General features: G+C 36.1%; 3 protein-coding genes and 1 long non-coding RNA gene across 8 annotated transcripts in view; 3 read left to right on the forward strand and 1 right to left on the reverse strand.

The window, feature by feature from the left end:
* The window catches only part of tnikb (TRAF2 and NCK interacting kinase b), a 62,711-nt gene extending 56,160 nt beyond the window's left edge, over window positions 1–6,551 (forward strand). Inside the window, exons 33-35 of the mRNA XM_016453900.1 lie at window positions 723–882; window positions 2,912–3,051; window positions 4,006–6,551. Coding sequence (XP_016309386.1) covers window positions 723–882; window positions 2,912–3,051; window positions 4,006–4,089 — 384 coding nt within the window. The 3' untranslated portion in view covers window positions 4,090–6,551. The remainder of the gene's footprint in view (window positions 1–722; window positions 883–2,911; window positions 3,052–4,005) is intronic.
* Window positions 6,552–9,265: 2,714 nt separating this feature from the next.
* Window positions 9,266–12,655, forward strand: LOC107663656 (eukaryotic translation initiation factor 5A-1). 2 transcript variants are annotated; one of them, XM_016453899.1, is made up of 5 exons: window positions 9,266–9,358; window positions 10,343–10,533; window positions 10,621–10,725; window positions 11,470–11,601; window positions 11,689–12,655. In XM_016453899.1, exons 2-5 carry the CDS (start codon window positions 10,366–10,368, stop codon window positions 11,749–11,751), a joined length of 468 nt encoding a protein of 155 aa, XP_016309385.1. In that variant the 5' UTR covers window positions 9,266–9,358; window positions 10,343–10,365; the 3' UTR covers window positions 11,752–12,655. The 2 variants fall into 2 exon arrangements, with proteins under 2 accessions (XP_016309385.1, XP_016309384.1); XM_016453898.1 differs by lacking the exon at window positions 9,266–9,358 and adding an exon at window positions 9,365–9,623.
* A 1,750-nt stretch (window positions 12,656–14,405) lies between these two features.
* Window positions 14,406–16,356, forward strand: rpl22l1 (ribosomal protein L22-like 1). Of its 4 annotated transcripts, none has more exons than XM_016453896.1 (5): window positions 14,444–14,467; window positions 14,878–14,911; window positions 15,226–15,296; window positions 15,904–16,025; window positions 16,116–16,356. In XM_016453896.1, exons 1-5 carry the CDS (start codon window positions 14,459–14,461, stop codon window positions 16,258–16,260), a joined length of 381 nt encoding a protein of 126 aa, XP_016309382.1. In that variant the 5' UTR covers window positions 14,444–14,458; the 3' UTR covers window positions 16,261–16,356. The 4 variants fall into 4 exon arrangements, with proteins under 4 accessions (XP_016309381.1, XP_016309379.1, XP_016309382.1 ...); XM_016453897.1 differs by lacking the exon at window positions 14,444–14,467 and adding an exon at window positions 14,493–14,497; XM_016453895.1 differs by lacking the exon at window positions 15,226–15,296 and having other exon boundaries at window positions 14,406–14,467; window positions 14,878–14,982.
* A 2,378-nt stretch (window positions 16,357–18,734) lies between these two features.
* Window positions 18,735–19,714, reverse strand: LOC107663658 (uncharacterized). The gene is made up of 3 exons (XR_001631364.1): window positions 19,657–19,714; window positions 19,107–19,149; window positions 18,735–18,997 (listed from the first exon to the last, which is right to left on the reverse strand). It is a non-coding gene; the product is annotated as an uncharacterized LOC107663658 (long non-coding RNA).
* Between the last annotated feature and the right edge of the window lie 6,886 nt (window positions 19,715–26,600).

Consider the following 26,600-nt stretch of genomic DNA (forward strand, 5'->3'; position numbering starts at 1 on the left):
TTTAAAAAAAAAAAAAAAAAAACATTAAAAAATCGTATTATTCCAAACTTTTAAAGTGTTGTGTAGGAAAACTCAAACATGATGTGCTTTTGTATACGATGCTGCCACAATGACAAAAGCTGTTTTTCTTTATACAATATTTATTTTAAATATAAATAAGAATAAATAAATGTAATTAATAATAATGAATATATATATTAGTAATAAAAACAATTCAAAATTCAGTTTCATGGTCTTAAATGAAAAAAAAAAACAGAATGTTAATTTTGGACCCTGATTACACAGTTTAGAGCAACACGTATGAATGTTCTGTGTGCAGATGAATGGTTTTGAAGTTCATTACGCTGCCCGTAACTGACATTATTGTTCAAGTGTGATAGAAAAGTATCTCTACTGTAAGAAGAAAACATGTCCCCGATCTCCGACCTTTGACAAACCAAACACGTACACGAACCAAAGCAGCCAAACCGTTCCAATGCCCCATGGTAGCCCGTTAGCAGGGCGCTTTTGGGCTCAGGCATCGTGCGGTCAAGCGGAGGGCAGGAGTCTCGATTGTTGCAGCAGTTTCTCGAAGGGAGAAGCTCTGGCCACCCACAGCACGAGACATGACTGACAGGGCCGCCCGGGGGAGGGGGGAGAGCGTCACCTAGTGGGGAATGTTTTGCACTACGGCTCGTTTTTGTCACCCCAAGGCTCATCTGCGCCCACCCCTCCCTTCCCAGATTCAGGGCAGTGTTACCGCTCACGCCATTGTGGTGCTACCCAAGACCGACGGCATGGAGATGCTTCTGTGTTATGAAGATGAGGGAGTCTATGTGAACACATACGGCAGAATCACTAAAGACGTGGTGCTCCAGTGGGGAGAGATGCCCACCTCTGTTGGTAGGTTTTGGTTGATTATTTCACACAAAACGCTCCTGTTCTCCTTCTAGAGCCCTGATGGCAGTCTGAGAGCACCTGACATGTCCCCGACACCCCTCAGAATCTGAATCAGTCCTCTCACACAAACACGCATGTCTTTGTCCACTCATTACTCTTCTGTCTTTTCTGCCCCTCATTTAACTAGACTATTTAGCGCTTTTCTGCCCATGTAATCTGCCCTGTGCTGCCCCACTGCACCCCATCCCGGCCCACCTAGACTAAACCCTGACACAGAGTGAAATGTTTGTCTGTATGTCTAGCACATCTTGTGTACTGTTTTGTTTACCCAGTATAAGTCTTTGTTATTAATAACCTTTAACTGATTTCCTTTCTGAGCAAAAGCCCAAGAAATGGCCAAGATTTGATACTTCATACTTGGGTGAATCTCACAAAACATGTCTGGGTCATATTCCACCTTAATATCAGAATAAAGAACATTTTAAGCCCATTTTAGGACCGTGTTTAGCTATTATCATTTACATATGCAAATTGAAAAAAATGTGTTTAATAAAAAAAAAAATTGGCTTGATTTTCATGCAGAAATAATTTCTTATTTCTTCCTTTTGATTTTAATTTGAAAAGTGATCTGTTTCTTGAGATTTACACAAAACTAAATGTTTTCCAGTCAATATATTTAAATTGACTTTGCTTTAAGAAAATCATTAGAGGCAGTTTTAGGACATTACAGTGTTTTGCTATTCTCATTTGAATATGCATATGCAAATAGAAAATGTGTTTAATTGTCATTTAAAAAGGTTTCACAATGCAAATAAATCTTGGTCCTAAGATATGCTTGTTTTTTCCCATGCAAAACAATTATTTTTTGCTCTTGATTTTGGGGTGGAATGTGACCGGTATTCTTGAGATTTACTTAAAACTATTTTTTTTTTCTATTCAATTTGTTTCAATTTATTCTGATTGAAGAAACTTATTAGAGCCCATTTTTAGGATCCTTAAGATTTTTTTGCATTCTCATGTCCTTATGCAAATGGACAGATGTGTTTAATCATCATCAAAAATACTTTCACAAGAATCACAATACAAAAAATCTTGGTCCTAAAATATACTTGATTTTTCTTCATGCAAAAATATAATTTCCAATGTTTTCTCTTGATTTTGGGGTGAAATGTGACCTGTTTTCATTAGATTTACCCAAAACTAAAACTTTCTATCCAACATATTAAATTTTTTTACATTTAACCAGGACAAAGAGACCATCATCAGTTTCAGTGTAATTCTTGTTGTCTTTTTAGATGTAAATTTTGGTGTCTTCCAACTCTTGCTTTACTACAATCATGCATATGTCTCTAAAATTAATTTCCAGCTTTAATGTTTGTTTGTATATGTGTTTTCATCTCTCAACCGTGAAGAATGTTCATGTTATGATTTAGATGTCTTTTGTTGGCTGATACTGAGGGTTCAGATGTAGACCAGCAGCCGCCCACACCCTCAGTTCTAAACAAATGAATGTTTCAGCCAAATTATGTTCAACTCTTCAGTGATTCTGCACTCATAACAAAGTAAAATTCATAACTCATGCATTTTCTACACAAGATATCAGCAGAAAAAGGAAGTCAAAACAACCAGATCATTATTATCTCTATGAAGGTCTCTAAATCAGCCACAGAAAGTCCTCGGAGAAACTTCATGTTAGTTCATGAGTATCCAAAGAACTCTGGATTTGGATGCTAGTTCCTTGTACTTGATGGCAAAAGGATCTTTGACTAATAATAACCATAACCACTGGTACTTCAATCCTGATTTGAATTTGTGATGCTCAGAAACTGCTGCAATAATGACCTCCTGGTGTGGGGTGGCTTTGGCAGGCTTGTTTTCATTGGATCTGGGCTAGTTTGGAGTTGCTGTTGGACGTCAGAAGTCGTTGAGGAACGGGGTGTTCTGATGATATACTGCATTTGGTGTCAGCGCTCTCCTGTCATATGTTTCTTTTGTCTTTTGTATATATTCGCTTCCCCCTCCCCTTCTGCAGCCTACATCCACTCCAGCCAGATCATGGGCTGGGGAGAGAAAGCCATTGAGATCCGCTCCGTGGAAACGGGACACCTCGACGGAGTTTTCATGCACAAGCGAGCACAGCGACTGAAGTTCCTTTCGGAAAGAAACGATAAAGTACGTTACCACGATGATACAACTTGCCCATGCATGAACTTAATATAATTTTTTTTTCTCTCATTTTTTGGTAGTTAACAATGTTTCAAAATTAAAACACTTCATCTTTAAATTATGCTAGTCTTTTTTTGTTTTTCCAGGTTTATGAATTTTTTAAATTATTTATTTATTTTTTGGTACAATTAACAATATTTCAAATTTGAACACTTCACCTTTAAATTATGTGAGTCTTTATGGGCCAGTAACATGACGCTCATTTTGTTTGTCTTGATTTATTAATTTATTTATCATTTATTCATTATTTTATTAATTTTACTTTTTCTCTCATTTTTAGTACAGTTAGCAATATTTAAAATGTAAACACTTCTAGACATTATATTTGTTTTTATTTATATATAATATTCAGTATTCAAAAATCTTTGAATCCTTTTTTTTTTTTTACCTTGACTGCTTCACTTTTTTTGAAAATAATGATCAAGATATGTATATTCACATAATGTAATCATATAATCAACATTTAAAATCAAATATAAGAAAATTGAAGGAAAGTGTGTTAAGTTTTTCTTGATTTTTATACTACCATGACATTTGTTAGCTGTTATAGTATCTGATATTCTATTATAGTTTTATTCATATTTCAAATGAGTTCTTATTTTTATATTTTCCACTTGATTTTGATTTTAAAGTTTTGTTTTTTTTGTAATTTTTAAACTTTTTTTTCTTATCATTTTATTAGAGATATTATAGTACATCAAGTTAAAAAAATGAAAATGAGAAATATTGCCTTGGTAAAAATACCAAAATAAAAATAAAATATCTGAATGTAAGCCTTAATGGAAATAGAATGTAGTCAGTCACCTAAGGCACTAGATTGTAACAGTTTGGTCCTTTAAATGTGAATAATAGGCAATATAATAACGTCCATTCCTCCATGTGGACTCTTCTTTTTTGCAGGTGTTCTTTGCCTCAGTCAGATCCGGAGGCAGCAGCCAAGTTTTCTTCATGACCTTGAACAGAAACTCCATGATGAATTGGTAATTCATCCCCGCCCATCCGTGCATTGTATCTGTGGACCTTTTCTACTTTATTGAAAAGTGTGAAAAAAGGAAAGACGGGAAAATCCAGGTGCGCTGGATAATCTGGCAGACTGCAAAAAGACCAAACCTTGCTGGGACCTTCTCAAAAGAGTCAAAGACAAACCTAAAATCCGCACATCCCCACCAACCAAAAAAGGGGCGCCGGAGAAGAACAACTGGTCTGCATTATTTTTTATGGCTCTTTCATTAACATGCGTGGGGTTCTGGTGTTTTTGTCGTTAAAAATCTGTATCTAGATTCTTCTGGAGGTCAAGACTGGAAATTTGGGGAATAAGACCCACAGAGTAGAGTGAATATTTGTACTGTTAAGACACTTTTTGACAATAAGTTATCACGGTTGCGCTGAACGTCAGTAAACCTCCCTTGTGGGATGAATCCATTGAGGCTGGTTTGTGTGATCAACGTCATTTCTTTTTTATGTTTCAGCTTGGAATGCACACAAATGTTTGTGTCATGTGGATATCACTCGAATGTCTGATATTTAAGACTTGTATGATACTTCGCCACATTACGTTGGAGCAGACACACTTTGGGCTGTCCACAGAATGCCTTAAATATGAATTCGCAAAGCTGCTTGTTTTTATTTTTTAAGTCCATAATATATTGATGTTTATGCATATTTCTGTAAGGAAAAGGAAATGCTACTTTTTTGGATGGAAATTGATGCCTGCTGATATGGACGTATAATGGAAAATATAAATTATCCTGAATATTCATACTGTGCATTCCTAGTTTTAGCCCAAAGCTCTATAGTATTCACATTTGGAACGTGTGGTTTGGCACTGTTTTCCTTGTGCTCAGGGAGATGGTGCTATAGATCAGACCTTTTTCCATTCATTTCCATTGTCTTTACAACTTATGTTATGGGTATTTTGGCAATTAAAGGGATAGTTCACTCTAAAATTAAAATTCTTTTCTCATATACTCACCCTCATGATGTTCCAAAACTGTATGACTTTCATTCCTCAGTTACACACAAAAAGAGACATTTAGCAGAGTGTTCGAGCTGCTCTCTTACATACAATGAGAGTAAAAGGTGACCAGAAGCTGTCAAGCTCCAAAACATAAAAGTTGTCAGCGTGCACTATATTTCTAGTTTCTGAAGCCATATGATGTTTTGTGTGAGGAACAGGCTCAAAAAAGTTGTTGAAAATCCTACTTGACAACTCTGGTCACAAATAACAGCCTGGACATTGACAAAAAAGTTTTAGACAAAAAAGACAGTAAGTTGAGAATTTTTTTTCCTTTAACTGTTTTTACTGGCCCTATGAGAACATTTGAGGGTGAAGCTGGTCTGCAGAGATGATTCTTGAATGCTTTATCACAGTGCTAAGAAACAGTCTGAATACTTCAACTGATTGGTAAATACTACAGAGCTTTCTACTGAAACATAAAAAAATATGTTAAGATTCTGTTTAGAGCATCACAGTTTCTTTGTAAGAGTGTGTGTATGTGAATGAATGATGAAATATAATGCTTTCCACCAACGATACAAAAAAGTAGAAATGTTACCATTAACATCAACCAGCAATCTCAGTTGTTTTCATATCAGGAGTAACACGTGTTATTAGGATGTGCTGCAGTTTTGTATTTTTTTAGTTTGTTTTCTCTTGACTTTCAGTAAAGTGCAATAAAGGGAAAGGGAATTGAGCCTGGTGAGTCGATTGTTCACCTCTCCTCGCCAACTGTTTCTAGAGGGACGTTCACGACCACCTTCTGTAAATATCCACTTCCGTTTTGGAAAAGAGTCCCGCCTCCGATTCTAATGCATAGGAACTGTGAGGGTGTGACAGAAATGTGTGATGCTGTTTGTGGTTCTGTAAGATCCACCTCCTCCTCTGTGTGAATCACATGAATCAGTGAACGCAAGGTAGTGTTTTGTGAGTAGAGCTTCCTTTTAGGCTACCTCGTTTCTGTTCACCTGGACCGGTTCAGTTTTCTATGTGGATAATGATTATTGATGCCATAAATCAAACCTTTGTAAGTGACACAGTGGAGGGGTGTCATTCCATGTAGACTGAGAGGTGATTTGAGTGTGGAGTGCCAGACAGAAATATTCACAAATGGACGATTTAAAAAATAAATAAATAAATAAATAAAAAATCTTGGTGCTGTGTGTTGTAAAACAGCCAAATCAAGCATACACTTCATATTAGGGTGATTCTTCAATTAGGGCAACTTTTCAGTATTTCATTTTTATAACTTTTTTAAATCCAGTACTACTGTCATCACCGCCATGCCAAGAATCGTATATTATCAATTAATTTAAAGATTTTTACATTAGATTATTGTGATTTTTTTTTTTTAGAACAAGCACACAACTTTATTCACTTTATTTCAAAATCTACTTGAAAGTTTCAAAAATATCATATATATATTGTAATTTATATTAAACAGTTCAATGACGTTGCATTTAGAACAAGCACACAACTTTATTCACTTTATTTCAAAATCTACTTGAAAGTTTCAAAAATATCGTATATATATTGTAATTTATATTAAACAGTTCAATGACGTTGCATTTTTAGGATTACACATACTAAAAAATGCCTCGAACTGCAGAATCGCCCATTAATAGACTTGAAGGCCTTCCAAATGATGCGGAAGAGTGTGAAATTCACCTGACACAACTAGGATCTTTTGAGACTTCATGTTTTTGTCCATCAAACTGAACTGAGTGGATTTGTGTGTGTGTGTGTGTGTGTGCAGGTGTGAAGTACTTATTTGGTCTTCCCATTCATTTTATCAACACAATTGTGAGGTCGGTTGATTTCTTCATCTCTCATGCACCACCTTCAGTGGTGGAAAGTCTTTTGATGTGTGCTTGACCTCATTTTCTTTCTTAATATGGACATTAATACTGTAAGTACATCCTTTATATTCAGGCCGAGTGAGTTGTTTTATTTCTGTATTTCTCTTATTTTTCGTGTATTAAACTTTGAGATTTATAGCACAACCGAGCATTCTGGATATTGGCTGCATGTTATTTTTTTTGTTGTGTGTGATTTAAACATACCATTTTTAATTTGTATTTTTTAAGCCTGTAAAACCACCAGTTATAGACATAATACAGGCATTCTGACACTAAAATGAGAAATTGTGAGGTTTCAAGATTACAAGCCTTCTGTAATAGACATTTGAAGCTGAAACTGGGCATATCATGTTTTGTTCACAAAATATGGAGGCTGTAGTATTTTATAAATAGATTTTTAAGGCTATTAAACTAGAGTTTTGTTCCAAACTTTAAATGTAGCCTGGACTTTTAAGAGATGGTGGTCTCATCTAATTTGAGCCTAGTCCTTGTAGTTGGTGTTACATTTTATTGCTTACAATTTATTACATATTATAAATCAAACAAACAACAAAGTCACTCAAATCCCTTTTGTGTCATCTACAAAAAAGCTGAATCTTCTAAACCTAATATTTTATGGTCGTAAAACTTTTTACAACCCAGTTTTCTTGATATTCTGATCCATTTTATTTATTGTTTTGTACAGTGCTTTAATGCTGGTATCTCATTGTATTTAGAAAGCAGCAGTATTATTGCTGTTTATTTTTTAGGGGATTGATTATTTTAGCTGTATTGATTAGTTTGAAAGAACTATGAAATCTATATTATAATGTCAGAGATGTTTTAATATGAGTGCTTTATTTAACTTGTTTTTTATTATTATATGTTGTTGGTTTGTTTTCTTATTTTAATGCAGTATTGTTCAGTGCTCTTTCCTTATAAATTAAATTCACCCCTGATAACTGCAAAAAAAAAAAGTAATATTATAGGGTTGTTTGTGGATCTATTCTAGTCTTGTTAATCAATATTCAGTGTGTTTATGTTTAAAGAGGAACATCACCGAGAGAAGACTGCATATCAAATGTGATGGCAAAGCAGGTTGGTGGATCAGTCTAGAAAAGTTATTAGCAATAATGAGCATAACTGATTTTGTCAATCTTCATGTTAGACCCTTTTCTACTTTGACTGAAACTCTAGTTTTTGATCTTATTCAGATGGAGTCAAGCGTTTCTGAATGAGAAGAATGTGAAATGGATAAATGGAAATATTTTAGATTTTGGAAACTCACCCATTGTGTTCACTTGTCACCTAAAACAGTCAGTTTCTTTGCTTTAAAAAAAAAATAAACTGACACATCGAACCAGACCATGTGTGCTGTTATACTTTATTTTTATAATAATTTATGTAATATTCTTTTATAATAATAAATAATTATAAATGAAATTATATATAAAATATAAAATAGATTGTATATTTTTATAATAATAATAATGCATATATTGTGTTTTGTCATATGCATTTTGGATGTTTGTGTTATACAAGTCTTTTAATGAGTGTAATCTTTAAAATGTTCGTTTTAAAGGTCAGAATTCACAAAATTTATACCGAATTGACATTTTTTAACTAGTTGTTTGAATCCAAAACAAGACCACTGCTCGAAAGCCGTTGTGTAACTGCAGTTTTGACTCATTTATGGAGCATATAATTTCTGTTATATTATTATATTGTATATTTTTTATTACTTGATTGAAATAGCCTACAAAATTTGCCTCTCTCTTTCTCTCTCGTCAGCCAAAAGTTTGGAATACGTTTTTGAAAGAAGTCTGTACCAAGGCTACATTTATTTAAAACATTAATATTGTGAAATATTATTACAATTTTAAATAACTGTTCTATTTTAATATATTTTAAAATGTTATTTATTTTTTGTGATGGCAAAGCTGAATTTTCAGCAGCCATTACTCCAGTATTCAGTGTCACTCATGACTCTTCAGAAATCATTTTGCAAGCATGAACTTAATTATTCTTACTTTTTGGCTGGTAGTGTATATAGTGTTGGGGAAAGTTACTTTTAAAAGTAATGCATTACAATATTGCGTTACTTCATAAAGAAGTAACTAATTACGTTTCTTAGTTACTTTTTATGGAAAGTAATGCGTTACGTTACTTTTGCGTTACTTTTTAAATCAACTCACGTTACTTGTAATGCGTTACCCCCAACACTGTATATACCTATGATATATACATACTGTCTGAAATGTAATTTGAAATGAAAGCGGCACTATCACGATCCTAAGCGCTGTGAGGCACTAAGCACACACTTTAGTGTCCGCAGAAGAAGAGGAATCCCGCCCACTGTACGGATGCCGTATTAAAATTGGCCGCGCATGCGTGTTGACGTTCCTTTTTTTTCTTGGAAGTAAGTGCTGCATGAAGCGTGTTCGAATTGTGACGAAAAATTACACAGACCTTTCCTGTCTCGGTGTTGTCTTTAAAAGGCTGTCGGGCTTGAAAGCGTGTGTCTTGCTGTTGAACGTAACCGGGTCGTCTTGAGAAAGCGTGTTGCGGTGGTTCTTTAAGGCGGCTTGTGGAGCTGCTCTCTAGTTTGCAGGCCGCGAGCAAGCACTGCACAGCGCCGCACGCGGGAGGCCTTTCCCCGCGCGCAGTGACTTGACTGAAAAGAGGCACGTTTGAAACTTTGGCTAAACCGCACGAGACCCTTTTCCTCCGCTTTGTTACGTTCTAGTTATCAGTCGTGGTCGTTGTTATATTGTGTGTTTCAGATATTTAGTTATACGGAAGAATGGGGCGTTAGCCTCTTAGCCGAGTCATTGATCAGCGGCGAAACCACGTTGACGTGCGCCACGCGCATTAGACCCGTTTCGCGCGGTTTACTGTTCGTTTTTTCTGTGAACAGTGACGTAGAATTAACGAGTTAATCCGTTTATTTTATTTTTAGTGAGTGTTTCTGGTTAAAGCGGTATAACTTGCATTAGCATTACGTACCTAGCCCAAAGAGAGTCCATCTGGCCTGGTTCGGCGTGGTCTTTGTGTTAATTGAGTGCAAAATAATGGCTGTAAAGTGACATTTGAGGCTAGTTAAGTATTTTAACCACACATTTGATAACATAAACAACTGTTAGCTGACGTTTGATCGTTTATTTGGATCGGATCCGTTAATGTGGTAGAATTAGGGTCGCATGATGCGGCAGGTTTGGGTGCTAATGCAAACAAAAAAGAATCGATTTATAGTAAACTGCATTTTATCTTATCATTTTATCTAACTCCTACAGTGGAAACTTCGCTCATTCGCACGCGACTTAACCATGATATTCTTATGTGATGGAGACTTTTTTTTTTTATTCAGTTAAAACGTACTAATTCCCCACATGTCCCCCTCCAGTGCCCCTTGTTTAGATCCCCATCATGGCAGATCCAGATCTTGATTTCACCAGCGGAGATGCCGGGGCTTCAACCACTTACCCCATGCAGTGCAGCGCCCTGCGTAAGAACGGATTCGTGGTGCTGAAGGGTCGTCCCTGCAAAATTGTCGAAATGTCCACTTCTAAAACTGGCAAGCATGGTCATGCAAAGGTAATATTTTTGTCTTACTTTTGCATGGCTGTTTTTAACCACCTAGTGTTAGTTATTGGTGTTAAGTGCTCCAGTCTTTCTTTGCAGGTTCACATGGTTGGAATTGATATTTTCACAAATAAGAAGTATGAAGATATCTGCCCCTCCACCCACAACATGGACGTGCCTAACACCAAAAGAAATGACTACCAGGTGAGATGTGCATGGCTTGGTGAAATGCAAGATTTAAGCTTTCTTGTGGGAGTTCATGTACCTCATTTACCCTAAAGTTCTCCTGACCGGTAGTTGTGCATAATAAGGGCAAACTTTGCACAGTCTCCAACATGGTGGCTTTTGTCAGTTTATTTAGGATTTAGAGGTCACGGTGCTTTATTGTTCCTGATTGCATTGAACAATGTTTTGGTCACTTTAATTAACTTGAATATTAAATTTGCTTGTTTTAGGTAAGGTGAAATTTAAATGATCATTGTTTTGCTATGCATTTGGAGAAAAATTAGACTTTTTGGGCTCTGCTTTTGATTTATGCTTTAATTTTAGTATGTCCCAATCTCATATTGTATATAATATAAATTATATGACGTTATTTATGCACTTAAAATATTTATACATAGTATAGAGATACATTTTATGTAACTTGCATGCTACACACCTAATATATATATATATATATATATATATATATATATATATACATATATATACACACACACACACACAAAGTTTACGTTAACTTATTGGTTCATTGCAGCTTGTCTTGCTGATTTTCTTGTACTTCGTAGTGAGGTTTTTTCAACTTAATTGGTTGTCTAAGGAGAATCTTTTCCACCAGGGCAATAAAGCGATGATACTTTAGCTTTTCATAATACTTTAGTCTCTGACTTTAGCTAGATATTCTGTTTATTCCACTTGTTCTTTAAAATTATTTTTATCTCCTAGGTGGTTGACATAACCGAGGGGTTCCTCTCTCTTATGATGGACAATGGTGACGTGCGTGAGGACTTGCGTGTGCCAGAAGGTGACCTGGGCAAAGAAATCGAAAGCAAATTTGCAGCTGGTGAAGAGATGTTGGTAAGTGCACCTGTTTGAACGAATGCATTTAGTACTTTAGCTGCTTTTTGTCATTGTAACCCACTCATTGTTTTCTTTGTTTGGCAGGTTACTGTGCTTTCAGCTATGGGCGAAGAATCTGCAGTGGCTGTCAAACCCATGACCAAATAGGAAGAGAGACTGGGCTGCTCAGGCTGCAACATGCTACACTTTAACAAATCTCTTGCATTTGTTTTTTTGTTTTTATTTGTCACCAAAGCTATGGCCTTCACAAGCAACCTCAAATTTTTTGTTGTGATTGTATTCCTTTTTTCTTCTCCTTCCAATACTGTGCTGGACTTGTCGGGTCAGTTGGCATTCTCTCGGGTAAGAGGTTTAATAATGTCAGTGTTTACCCCCTCAACCTCCCCCTTTTCCCCCCTTAAGTTTTTACCACTTACATTCCTGAATGTTAAATGATGGGATCCATTTATCCTTTCTTGTATTCTTGAATTTCTTAAGTAATTAGTGTGCAGGATTTACGCAAGGTGTTGCGAAGAGAGGAAACCCCCAACTGACACTGAACTTTTTTTTTTTTTCCTCCTTCTCCCTCTTTGGGTGCCATACTTTTACTTTTTCTCCTTACATGATCTATGCCATGCTGGCACTATAGTTAATTCTTCTCAATTGAATGCCCTCCCCCCAAAGTGAGATGCACACTGGTAGTTGGCACTTCCTTGTACCTGCAGTACTTTAAAAGTACCTTCTCAAGTAATACCGCTATGACAGAGAAATAAACTCCAGCAAAATGTCCCCTTAAATGCCAGTCTCTAATTGTTCAGAAGTGGAAAGGATGTGATGGCCATGTGCGAATACCTCTGTAACACAATAGCAGCCAGCTTGATTTTGGCTGTCATTGATGACCTTAAATAAAGTGTTGAAGCCTGTATTTGTCTCCAGGTAGGCTCTTATCAGTGCTGCTCCAGAATGAGCTTGAGGACTAAATCTTTGTGAGTTCTAATCTTCCTTTGTTTACTCGAGGCCTTTGTCACCTTGACTGGAGAGAGCAAAAAATAAAAACTTAATAGATCCAGAAGGCTGGTTAAAGGTGGTTCTTCATGGTTACAGCAGATTTTCATCTGGCAAAATTGAACACATGAGAATTTATCACAGACTATGGTGAATGAATGTCCTACTTGCGTAAATTCAGGAAAAATTACCTAGTGTAACTTGTCTGATCAAGTTAGAATTTTAGATTTGGAAAAAGGTGCTCATATTATTATATAAATAGGAAGTGTCTATTTTGATGGTGTGATTTTGTTGTTCATAGCAGTGTTTGTTCTGAATCTAACAAAGTAAAATAATGTATACATTTTTATATTATACATGTATGAAAACGTTTCTTTAACATCTATTGTATGCTTTTAAATGTTAAATTAAAGAACTTAAATAAGTGGGCAAAATGACATGGAACATAATTGAGGACAGTAACTGGGAAAGAAAGACAAAGTTTTGTTGGATTTGGCTGCCAAATCGTCTGCATGGGTGGAGCCAAACGCTCATTTCCTATTTGTGGCTGTGTGCCCAGACAACACTGAATGAAAGCATTGCAGTTCATTATTGGAGACATGTGGCACTGCAGTCTATACAAACATAAACTTCATCTAACTGGCTCCAACTGAGTGCTTTTTCAAAGTGAATTGAATGTAGAGTCATATCTTCGTGTCAATTAAAATGGATTAGTTTCCAGTTTTGCTGTTGTGTAGTTGAGCGACACTAAACTGAAGATTGTATTTAAACAGGCATATGTGCCTATTTAAATTTGTACAAGAGTAGAAATCTGCCCAATAAGAGGCAAATCAGGTTGTGCCCATGTGCTTGCTGAAGCCTCGCCCAGTTTTGTCTTGGTATGTCTGCACAATGATGTAAGGATGAGTCATGCTTCCCTAGTAGGTAAGCAGAGCCCAGGCTCTCCCTTCTAACTCTATTGAGTGTGTAAACGTGAATGTTTGAATAGCCTGTTTGTGGTTATTTTCATGTTAATTGAATGTTAAGCCAGCTACATCCATATACACTAATTACTAAAGAGCCATGCAGCAGGTCTATGTAATCAATACTAGAGACTGCACAAAATATAACCTGAAATAAAATCACTGATTAAGTTAATGTGACAAAAGTCATGTGGATTTGAAATGCATAACTTTAAACGCTCTAATTTACATGCTGAAACAAATGCTATATCATACAATTTTTATACAATAATACATTTTTTAAATATTGTACAAATATAACTTTGCATCCAAACCGAACAATTTCCGTGAATCGGTTATTTAGATCAGTTCGGTTTAAAGAACCGGTTCAAAAAACGGATTCTTTTACATCAGACATAATAATAATATACTTTTACCTAACGTGGCATATATCACAATAATAGATTCACATGTGGGTACATGTTGTTGTTAGAGTATTTAAAACATTATTAATTAGGGCGTTTAGTTTCTGCAGCTCTGATTCTGAAACATAAATCCATTTATAATTTAAATATAATTTGAATTCATTTTAATCTCGTGGCTGAAAATTCTGTTTCGTATGTTTTGATAAAATCTAACAATCAAATTTCCAATGCGTTTTATTGTAACGTTCTGCTATTTAGTTTTTAAAGTAACTTACTTTTCGCCCCGTCAGTCAAATCTTCAGTACGAATTGTTCAGATCGGTTATGTTGCGTTCAACTGATTAATTCAAAAGATCCGACTCATTCAAAATAACGATTCATTCACAAATCGGACCAAAAAGTCCTCAGGAATCCTCACTAACCGGCAGCCAATCAAATGCGAGAACATTTTGTGAACTCTTGCGCGGACATACGCTACTTCCTCTTTTACGCCAGCCTCGTCAAGATGGCACCCGTATGTGTCGCCCGGAGAACGGTTTTTATGGTTAAATGCATTTTAGTTTTTGTTTTGTGTGATTAAAATATCAGACGTATTACATTTATATGTACTATGTTACCTAAAGATAGTTTCTGCAAATGGAATGATATATTAACTAATTCGTTTGACTTACTGCTGGGAGACACGTGGATGAGCATTTTAGCATGACCGAACCATTCAAATTGACTATCATTACAATTGGTTATCATTATCATTATTTGGTTATCGTTATGAGAGAGAGTATTACAGTAGTGCGTTTCATTTTGTGGTCATTTGTTTTCATAAGAGTAATGAGTTTATAAGGATATACAAATTATGAGTGAAGTATTACTCTGAACAAGCAGATGCTTAATTGAGTATTTATGTATATATATTTGTTTCTTTAGAAAAGGCAGACTGTTGTAAAAAGGAATAAAAAGGGTGCTTCCTGGAAATTCACCCTTGATTGTACTCACCCAGTGGAGGATGGGATCCTTGACTCTGCCAACTTTGTAAGTTGTATAAAAAACTATATTTGATTATAGAAACACATGGCTTCTATTCATGGTCAGGGTTCTTGTGGGCATGGAAAGCCTGAAAATGTTATGAGAATTTCATTTCCAGACATGGTATAAGATCAAAAAAAATAAAAAAAAAAAAATAAAAATCTGTTTGCATTGGCTAGAAATCAAATGAATGTTTTATTTGATTTCTAGCCAATGCAAAATGCAAAGTTGTAAAAAGGAATAAAAAGGGTGCTTCCTGGAAATTCACCCTTGATTGTACTCACCCAGTGGAGGATGGGATCCTTGACTCTGCCAACTTTGTAAGTTGTATAAAAAACTATATTTGATTATAGAAACACATGGCTTCTATTCATGGTCAGGGTTCTTGTGGGCATGGAAAGCCTGAAAATGTTATGAGAATTTCATTTCCAGACATGGTATAAGATCAAAAAAATAAAAAAAAATCTGTTTGCATTGGCTAGAAATCAAATGAATGTTTTATTTGTTCTTGTCAGAAATATCTATACATTCAATTTAAGTTCCTTTAAATCAGGGCCGTCAAACTCAATTCCTAGAGGGCCGCAGCCCTGCAGGGTTTAGCTCCAACCCTAATTAAACACACCTGATCCAGCTAATCAGATCCTTTAGACCGATTTTAAAACTACATGGTATGTGTGTTGGAGCAGGGTTGGAACTAAACTCTGCAGGGCTGCGGCCCTCCAGGAACTGAGTTTGACACCCCTGCTTTAAATCTATTAATTTCTGATCCAAAAAAAACGTTCGTTTTTTTTAAATAAAGTATCCTTTAACTCTGCATTTTATGTTCAGGTAGTCACATCCCTAACACTGCCATAACTAGGGCTCTCTTCCCTAGTTAAATGCCTAGGGTTCTCTTCCCTAGTGGTCATGCTGTTTTATTACTAACAGGAAACCTTTCTGAAAGAGAAGGTGAAGGTTAATGGCAAAACAGGCAACTTGGGAAATGTAGTGCAAATTGTGCGTCAGAAGAACAAAATCAGCGTCACATCAGAGAAGCAGTTCTCTAAAAGGTGAGATTTGTTTCATCAGCAGGCTGCTGTAAATTATTAGTGTTCTTTTTATAGGCTTTGTGTATTTACTAAAAACCCCATGTTCCTCAGGTATCTTAAGTACCTCACAAAGAAGTACCTGAAGAAGAACAACCTGCGAGACTGGCTGAGGGTGGTGGCGTCGGATAAGGAAAGCTATGAGCTGCGCTACTTCCAGATCAGCCAAGATGATGAAGAATCTGATGCTGATGAATGAATGGGTGTATCAGGGTCCTGCAGAAGTTGTCGCATCTTCAAATGCAGGATTACACATTTTGATATGTGCTTGTAAATAAAAAGATACACACAGAAATTAAGTGTCATGTTTTCAATGATAGTAAATGCTTTGTAATGGGGTTGATTTATAATCAAGATGGAACAAGGGTAAGAGAGTTAATTAAGATTCATTAACAAACATGTTGCTGCCAGTGGAGTCTAAGAGAGATTATTTTGCAGTGATGAAACTACCTGTTAATCATTACAGTAGTAACAATCAATGCAACTATTTGCAATATTAAATGAGGCAGTTGCTTTCTTAGCTATGAAGATTAACATGGGTATATTTGAGTTTTTTCAAATGGTACCTTATATTTTTAATGTCATGAATGTTAAGATTTTTTAGAAATTGTGTAAATGTTATGATCAAACATTTAAGATCTTTTTATTAAAAGCATTTAATAATTCCTGAAGACACTATTAGAAGTTAAATAATACAGAGCTCATTCGTTTCTTCATTTTTTAAATAGCATCAGGAAACGGTGCAATAACCAACTACTTTAATCTTTAAGAATAGGATTATAGAGGCCATATTCAAATGTAATTGATTGAACTTTCAGTTGAAGAAAAATATAAAACAAAGACAACAGGCTGGTTTGTTAAAAAATAAAATAAAGTGAATATGCCCAGTAACCCCATTATATGTTATATACATAACACTTTTTTTTTTTTTTTACAGATCAGTATGTTGTTTTTGATATATAATATATATACAATAATAATAATATATACATAGTGGTTTTAGAAAATAATCACCCCCACAAAATCTGTGGAATGACTTGAAGACTGCAGTCTACAAATGGTCCCCATCAAATTTAACTGAATTTGAGCAGTTCTGCAAAGAAGAGTGGGCAAATATTGCAAAGTCTAGATGTGCAAATTTAGTAGAGAGATATCCCAACAGACTAAAGCCTGTAAATAAAGCAAAAGGTGGTTCAAAATACTGACACAAGGGGGTGATCAGGGGTTGTTCATATATAATTCAAACATTTTGTTCCTAAACATATTGATTTTTTTTTCTGGCTGTTAACAGTATTTTATGATTTATGGAGTGATAAAATTAGATATCCAAAATCCCCTCTGTAAAAGCTTTTATGGTGATTTTTTTTTTATTTTTTTACCATTTTCATCTGTGGTGCCTTGCCTTAAATATTAAATAAAGTTTGATTTTAAAACTATTTTAAACTATGAATACCTGAAATGCTTTCATGCTCACATTGACATATACAACAGAGCCAAAGCTATCCCTGGCAGTGATATTGATCTCCCAAATCTTAACGTCGTTAACTTTTGAAGTTTAATCTCACATCGATAGCATTAAGTTTTATCTTTAACATGTTCTTCACCTAAGGTTAAAGGTTAGTGAAAATCTTATCAATAGACAGGTAGAGCAATAGAAACGTCTAGAATTAAATACATTTGCATTGATATGGGTGACTTCGCTATAAAGTCCTTCACTTTGAAAGGCAGCCTGAGGTTAGGGCCTTCAGCCTGTTACCAGGATGTTATCTAATGCTCTGCACAGAGAAGAGAATGAAGCGGCACCATGGACCAGCACTGGGAGGAAATGTATTAGACAGCGATTTCGTGCTACTTTGGCAGGGCTCCTGGAGTTGGAGGTCCTGAGAGTCAAACACAAAGTAATGGTGGAGACTGCCCTAGGAAAAACCAAAGTAGATCCTGAAGATTCAACGTCAACAAATATCCAGCAAGGACAGCATAATTACTGGGTGGATAAAGACTCGTTCAGACTAAAGCTCAGGCGCAGTTTTTCTGAAGAGGCTGTTCATGAGGCTAGAAAATCCAGAGGACTTTGGTCATGTTCCAGTCATTCATATGAAGACCTGCTTCATCATCATTGCCTGACAGAAAGAAGCTGGCATGACCAACAACTTCACTCGCACATGGAAAGTCAGTCAAGGGCAAGCTCAGGTTTTTGCGACAGCGACTTTGGGGATGTTTTTGCCCCCTCTGACTGTGACGATACCATCAGCTCTCTCTCCACCTCTTTGGTCTCCTTAAAATATAAGAACTCTCTCGGAGAGGGACAATATTTCATGGGCGAGGAAACTCAGAGGAGCTGACCCATTTTATTGCAAGAGCATAGAGGAGTTCAATCCCATTCCTCAAATGAGACGATTCCTGAAGATGGTTTCCGATCTGTGGCGAATCTATATCCAGACTCGCACTGGCCAAATGTTTCAGACATACTTCAACCCAAAGTTGTCTTGCAACCCACTTACCGTTCTGATCTTCCAGGTCAACAGGGCAAGAAAGTGTATCGCTATCCAAGTCCACTGCATGCTGTGGCCTTGCAAAGTCCCTTATATGTGCCACAAATCCCCCAGAACAACAGGAAAAAGAATGGAAAAAAATTTTCCGCAAACTTTCCAAGCTCCTTGGTGAGACCAGGCTTGAAGGTTTCAAAACATTCATGCTGTCTTGCAAAATCCACCTATTTATTATCCAACTTACATATCAGTTCTTTGGGCAGGAACATGCACTTTGAGAAGCACAGATGTGAGGAGATCATTTTGAAACGAGCCAGAGTTCAATGCCACAATCATAGTGCTGCACCAAGAGATGGAAGGATGACCTCACGGCCAAAGACAGGCATGCACCGCACCAGCTCCTTACACAAAAACAAACCATCCTTCTATTCTTTTCAGTCCATGTATCTGCAGAGAAACAGGGAAGATGCGTGTGAGGCTGCAATGAGCACAGCATCCACCATGCAAGCTATGAAAAGGCATATAAATTTATAAAACGTTACCATGAAACATATACCTGCTTTGACCAACTTGATCATGTGCAACCAAGGACTAGAAAGCTGCAAATTAAGGACATAACGCACGTGCAAAAATGCATCACAACGAGCGACACAAATATTAAACACTGTTAGTGATTAGGCTCATTATCTGTGATCATTCAACGTGATATAATAGTGCATGTAAAAAAGTCTACCTCTGTGATTAAATCATTGTTATGTGGCATGTATGTTTTCGTATATTCTCTTTGTGAGAAAGCTCATAATATAGGTTAAAATTGGTTAGGACAAAAATACAGAAAATATATCAAAACACTTAGCTACGTCAGGTGCATCCTAATATAAAATCCCTCAACTATTTACAAAACTTTTTTTCCAGGTAAAATAAATGTTAGTATGAATAAATATGTACGTATTTTGTTCTGAATTCACGGTTCTTAAACATTTTCAGTTGATATAAATTTAGGCTAAATTAGTGTGTCACAGAAACAGAGTTCATCTGAGGAGGTGAGGAGGTTTCTATTGCGATCATTATCGGTCAGTATACTGGCAAAGAGTCTCAAAAATTACCTTAAATATTCCTCACACTGGTTTCAGCGCATGAATGTTAATCAGCCTATGATGACGTAGACTGGAAACTTCCGAGTGTTGTCATGTGACCTGTTCAAGATCAACCCTGCGTCTCACCCTGCGTTCCATTCGGAAGGGCTCATCCCTATGCCCTAATCCCTTCAAAGGGTTTACCCTCCGGAGTGAGAGCTTCGAAGGGATAAAGGGTGTAGGGGACCAAACAACTGTTTCTTGAAGTGCCCTTCTGCGTCATCATCACGTGCCCACATGGAGGTGCCGTCATCATGCAAAGAATCTGCGCAAAGGATCATGGGAGCCCGAAGGGCCCTTTGAAGTGGCCAGTTTTGAACACTTCGGTTTGGAACGACCCTTCAATATGGCGGCTAGGGCTGTGAGATATTGAAGAAAAATGCGATATGCGATAACTCATTAAATAATGCGATATTCGATATGCGATACGATAATGCTTAAAGGCTAAATGACGTTGCGATGTCATTGCGCAGTGACGTCATTGTGTCACTGCATCAAATTTGAGCAAAAAATACATTTTATATATGTTAATTTAGATGTGTTTATAAAATAATATAAATGCATAATATAATATTAAAATATAAGCGGCCATGATTGTTTTCACTCCGAAGTGCCCTTGGGAGCAGTGTTGCCAACTAATTTTCAGGGGAAGTTGCTAAAGGAAGGTTGATTTGTTGCTAAAAGTTGCTCAATTTAAGTTATTTTTATTAGCTAGTAATCTAGTAAAACTACTCATTCTGAACAATTATAGTTTTAAACAGTGTATTAGTAGTTGGTATGCTACAGTCTAAGAAAAGTCTGTAAAAATAGGGCAAAATCTACTCATATGAAGGAATTTTCCGTAATTATTATTTACAGGTTTTTTACCTACATTTTAAATTATGCATTGTATTTTGTGTTTTCGGGTTACAATGGATAATGGATAACGGATAATGTCCTGGAAAATTACTAGTACCTTTTTCATTTTTCTTATCGTGCACTAACTGATCAACAATCTCAAGTACAAGCTGGAGGGCAATATATCCTGTTTGGAACGCACCGCTAATGTTCATACTATCCATCCTAAATAGTATGTGAGATTAGAATAAGTGTGTCCCAAAGCATAGTGTGTTGAAAAGAGTATGCCAAAAGTCCCCGGATGGTCTACTATTTCAGGTCGATTTTTGAAGTGTGGATGTTAAAATAATAAACGTGTGAGAGCGTGTTATAGGCTTTATGACATTAGTCAGACTGCGCTAAAGCCAGCATCGCTGCGGACGAGTAGCTGAGTATCTCTTCAGCAAGCCGACGCGCAAACTGCCGCGAATGAAACTGAAAGTAAGACGCAGACTGTCAACACACAATCATCTTCATTAAAAGTTGTAGTAAGACAAACTTATCTTTCAAGTGCTGATGCCGCGCGCTCTCCTATTGCGGTCTTTGATCTTGAAATGAGCTGATAATTAATAAAATGCAGCGCTTATCTTTTGATTTGATTTGACGTGAACTCCGTTAAATTTAAATATAGCCCGGGAACTGAAGATCGGCTTTAGATCCGGTTTGCGACGACACATTTATGTGGCCAAGTGTAAATGGAAACGTTTTAACAAATCAGATAGATATCCGATCAGCGAAAACGTATGAAATGACCAGGTGTAAACAGGCCCTAAAGACGCAAGTGTGTGACGTGATAGTATGTCCCAAAGCTTGCCTACTCTTCTAGGGCCCAACCCTAGTGTGTGCGAGGCGCCGGCGCGATCAAACAGCTGACACTAAATACTAGAGCCCGACCGATATCCTACTACCCAGCTAACAGGGAACGTTCCCATAACTTTCACTAATGTTATGTAATAGTTATGTAAATGTTAGAAAAAAACGTTCCTGATATAATGTTTCTGGAACAGTCTTATAATGTTTTCATAGTTAAAATACATTGTCATAACGTTGAGCGAAAACGTTCTCATAACAACGTTCTTGTAACGTCTTTATGATGTTATCTATACTTGGCTGATGTTCCCAGGAGGTTGAGCGAAAACATTGTTAAAACAACGTTCTTGGAATGCCATCATTTTAGAAGTGATATGCACAGAAATTACGAGTGTGACCAGTAGGCTATAGTATATAGGCCTGCCATATTTCTGATCTTTGTGTAATTGACATGGCTGCAGCTTTATTTTTTCTTACCTCTTAAGTTTAACTTGTAAATAAATAAAATATGCTGCTGAACAAGAACCAATAACTTTTATTCTATTTTCTGACAACTCATTTTTGTTAGCTGGGTACACACTCAAAAGTGTGTACTTTTTCTTCACCATAAGAGTACATACTTTAAGGGCGTAGTATAAGTAGGCACATTGAGACGCAGCACAAGTCTTTAGGATTCGTTATTTTCTCGTGTTGCAAATCCACTTGTTCATATTTTTACTAAACATATCCATTCATATCCACCAGATGTCAGCAGCGATCTAGTTTTGTTTAAATGTCCATTTAACTGTACAGCTGTGCACATGTAAAAATGCTATTTTAAATATTTTGTGATCCCTGCTTTGTTTTGCTCATTCTTAAAGCATTTCTAACAAAAAACACAAACAGGCGTTTAAACTTTTTGTCTCCTTTTAAAGTCAAATAAACTTTGACCGTTTTTTTTATTATTTACGAAACATACTGTTCCACTGACCTAGCCTAGTTGGCCAAGATTCAGGTTTGTTCTAAAGAAATGCCAGGCAAGAGCTATTTCTTCTGAACATTGTCTAAGGGGGAAAAAATCCAGCCACTAAAAATGACATCTCTGTGATCCTGCTGTTTTCACAGAAATTGTGGAATAACAGAAACTGCTGTGTGTCAACAAGTCAGAGCGCAGAAGCTATGTGTCTGACAAGGCTTGGATGTGAGTCAAGGCCATGTAAAGGAAATATTTGAAAGAAAATATCACATAGCCAAAACCAATTTTGTCACATATTACAGAGCACAATTGTTTTGTTTTTTTTGGAGTAGGCCTATGTTATATATTAACGCCATGATACATGAATGATACATGATACATGTGGCCACCACATTGTTGTACATTTGACAGTGCCATTTTATAACCTGCTTATTTTTTATTCCCTCCATCCCAGTGGGTCACCTTCTACACACAATCAGTTATCTCTTTTTTTATATCTCTAGCTTTCTTTTATTTGTATTTTTATTTCCTAACCAGAGCCATATTTGTTTTAATTTAAGAATGAAATTCAGAAGAAACGTATATTCTTTCATTCTAATCAGGTGGAAATATATTCTGCACAGTCTTTGACGTCCCATTAATATGGTGCCGCGATGGTGCATTTGTTATGCATTTTGGGGATGATGTAGTTGAGCTGTAACTATAGCAACGGTGACTCATCAAGTAAGATCCCTCTGAATATTCTTTGCACTCATACTTCACAGTTTGCTCTTTAATGCAAGTTGCTACATTTGCAAATGAAGAGACAAACACAAGTAGTCTACGTGCGTAAGCTCGCGGCTACTTATAAAAATGGTGTAGAAACAATTTTCACTAATAAATTGCTAATAAATTTCACAGCTAATTTAAAATAAATGGCTAGTAACACTGAATTAAGTGTGGAATTTTGAAGACTGAAATGGTATTTTCTCGTAAAACGTATTAATTTAAAAGAAATGGCTAGTAACACACTGAATTAAGTGTGGAATTTTGAAGACTGAAATGGTATTTTCTCGTAAAACGTAGCTTACTCCAATTTTGTGATATTGTTGTTTAAAATGCGTAAATCAAATTAGTTTATTGGCCAATAATTGTTGAATTGTAAAAACTAATTTGAACGAAATCTAGAAAAAATATGTTGATGTAACTTTATTGATTCATTATGTAAAACCTACGTACATGAATAAATCATGTAAATCGACACATTTTTTCATTAAACTCAAGTAGTTACATATAGCAAACATGCATTTCATTGAATTTCATTGCAGGTATGACTAATGCTGGTGACATTTGAACAATTCTTGTGCTTAGAATCAAAGATTGACATGATTTAGCATGGGAAAGATGTGAAAGTTTGGTGATCTTGCAGTTGACCTATATTATTGTTGTTGAAACCAGTTGTTTTTGCAGAATAAGCGTGTTCACTGATGCAGTGAGAGCTGCGACCATTGCAAACACTTGCTGCAGTGCATTCTGGCTTTCAGTCACCATGGCGATACTTTTGTTTCCCGCGAAACCCGAGTCTCCACTTGAGTCTCAACCATTGAAGTTGAGTGGCAGGGTAATTAAAAATGAATTAAATGCCATAGACAACAATTACTACAATAATAATGAAACTGATGGCTTTGTGTCTCTACAACACGTCTTTTTTTTTCTTCTTTTTTTTTGGGAGGCTATTCAGTCTGCTACCAGCTGAGTTTGCCAGTGATCTTGTTTACTTCTCAGACTACAATGAATGTGCTGCAAGTTTATTTGATGAACTGTATAGTATACAGGCTGTCTGTTTTCTGATTATGACAGTAATTGATGTTGTGGGTCAGTATGGTATCCAGTAATGTTTCTAAGCCTCACAGAAAAAAAGATACCCTGTTTTACTTCTTTGTGAATTATCTTGTACGTTTGCACACCATTATGTGCCAACACTGGAATTTATCTTATATATTTTTCCTGGTAGATTTATCCAAGCCTCATTTAATCCAATATCATCAATCTCACCAGGGGAATGTAAAGTATGTAGCCTACATTGACCTAACAAGAGTATGACCATCTAAAACAGTCCAGGAAGCTCCATCCTAGGCAGCTGTTGAATGGCGGACACATCTTTTAATAATGAACTCTGATCACACGGAGAAAAGCCTAAATAATTCACAATGTCTCCGCATCACGTCCCCTGCTGTCTCTACAAGCGTTGCCTGGATTCCTCTGTACCGCTGGACATAATGGAGTATAAAGTGTAAAATCCCCACTGGTGAGTTTTTGCTCCTTTTCTGCCAAGGAATAATGTTACTGATTTGAAACTGGACACTTCTGTTTCTGTTTCGCAGAGCTATTTGTTTTACCAGAGTGGACAGAGAAGTTGCGGGCTTTACTTTGGCTCAGGTTGGAGAAAATTGTATTTGCTATGTCTGTTTTAAAAGCAATCAATTCATGGCTCAGCTCAGTATAGCGCTCCTTAGTTTGACTTTCAGCCCTCCCTTGACAAACCACAGATGATCCTCATTAATATTATATATGGAAAGGTTACAAGTTGAACAATTTAAATGACTTATTGCATCCCAATTTGATTATGCACATACTACAGATATTTGGATTAAATGCAGGAGACAAATGCAAAATCTGGGGATTTTTTGGAGGAAACTGCTAATGTTAATTCTGAACTTTCAGTACACTATCCCAGAGTTTATTCTAGTAAACTATTTAGGATTGAAGTAGCATTCTTTATCATTATTAGGAGCATTATTGCATGTTGTCACATTATCTGTATGACAATGGAACTGACCAAGGTCCTGAAAAGATGATCTGGATAAACAAATTTAATTACAGTGTTTACAAGGCAGCACTTTCTACAATACATTCAGCTCAAATGCTTAATGTGCATGTAAATGTTTTGTGCATAATTTGAGTCTTTTACAAGCTTCAAAATCTCTTGGGATTGACATTTCACATTGTTTACAACTTAAAATCTAACTGACAGCCATTACCATCATCAATATTTGCATGCTGAATTACATTTGGTCTCCTTTCTTGCATTATATTTACACACTGCATTATCATTGTTCATTTCTTTCTAACATATATTTAATAATCTAGCTGCTCATATATTTAATACTATTTAATAATATTTGCTTTATTAGTACTCATTTTATATGGTCTGTTTCACAAAATCTGCATTGTTTACACTATAATTTTTTTTTATACATAAAGGTTATAAGAGTCATTAGCCACTCACATAAACCTGTAAAATGCCAAAATGCCAATCAAATTACCCAATTGCTTTTTTCCAATACATCTGCTGTTCATTATAAATGACCTTTAAAGTCTGTACTGTTTTCATTTGGCCCGTTCACACTAAAGGCCCGTTCACACCAAGGATGATAACTATAGCAATAAATTAGCGTCCACATCAACGGAAAATATTGTTCTGTTTATTATAAGCCAGCTGCTTGTATGTTGTCTGCTGTTTTAAATGATCGAGTTCTTTGAAGCAGGGTGTATTCTGATGTTTTTTTTCGTTCATCAGCTGGAAAAATCTTTCTGAAAATGATTCTAACAATATTGTTCCTCTGTGTCGTTATCGTTATAGTTATTTCGCTATTCCCTTAAAATATAAAACCTTTTTTAAAATTTGATCTTTTCACATATCGTTAGTGTATCTGATGTAAACGGGTCTGTTCAGTTTGACGACAATTTTTCACTTCTGAGTGACAGGCAGTTCACACAGCATTTTGCTGGAGCAAAATGGCTTCTCTCTTTATATATACATGCCATTCATATCTCTTCCTTATAATCTGTTTCCTATCCCTTGCTCTGGAGTCTGATGACAGCATTTCTTTAGTCAGGAGCAGATGTAGTCAGAGATCCTTTTCAAGACTTCATGAATCATTTCTACACACAGAAGATGAAAGCTTTTATCTTATGCATTTGTCTATAAAATATTAAGAGTATTTACTGTGGACGTATTGGTTATTTATTACCTTGTATGTTTAACATATTGTAGCTTATTTGTGTTAGGAATTATTTAACGGATAAGTCACATCTGTTTTTTGTGACTTTGGAATGCTTGATTTTCTTTAAGTTATTCACTTAATTCCGCCAGGTGAAATGAGAAGCAGGAAAGTGAATGGGTTACTCAGACCACAATATAATTATGATAATACAGCCAGGGCCGTCCTTAGCTGACGCGGGGCCCGGTGCGAGGTAGGGTTGGTCCGGTCGCCGCGGGGCCCGGTGCGAC

This window comes from Sinocyclocheilus anshuiensis, unplaced genomic scaffold (assembly GCF_001515605.1).
Source record: "Sinocyclocheilus anshuiensis isolate Anshui unplaced genomic scaffold, SAMN03320099.WGS_v1.1 scaffold928, whole genome shotgun sequence".
Lineage (NCBI taxonomy): Eukaryota > Metazoa > Chordata > Actinopteri > Cypriniformes > Cyprinidae > Sinocyclocheilus > Sinocyclocheilus anshuiensis.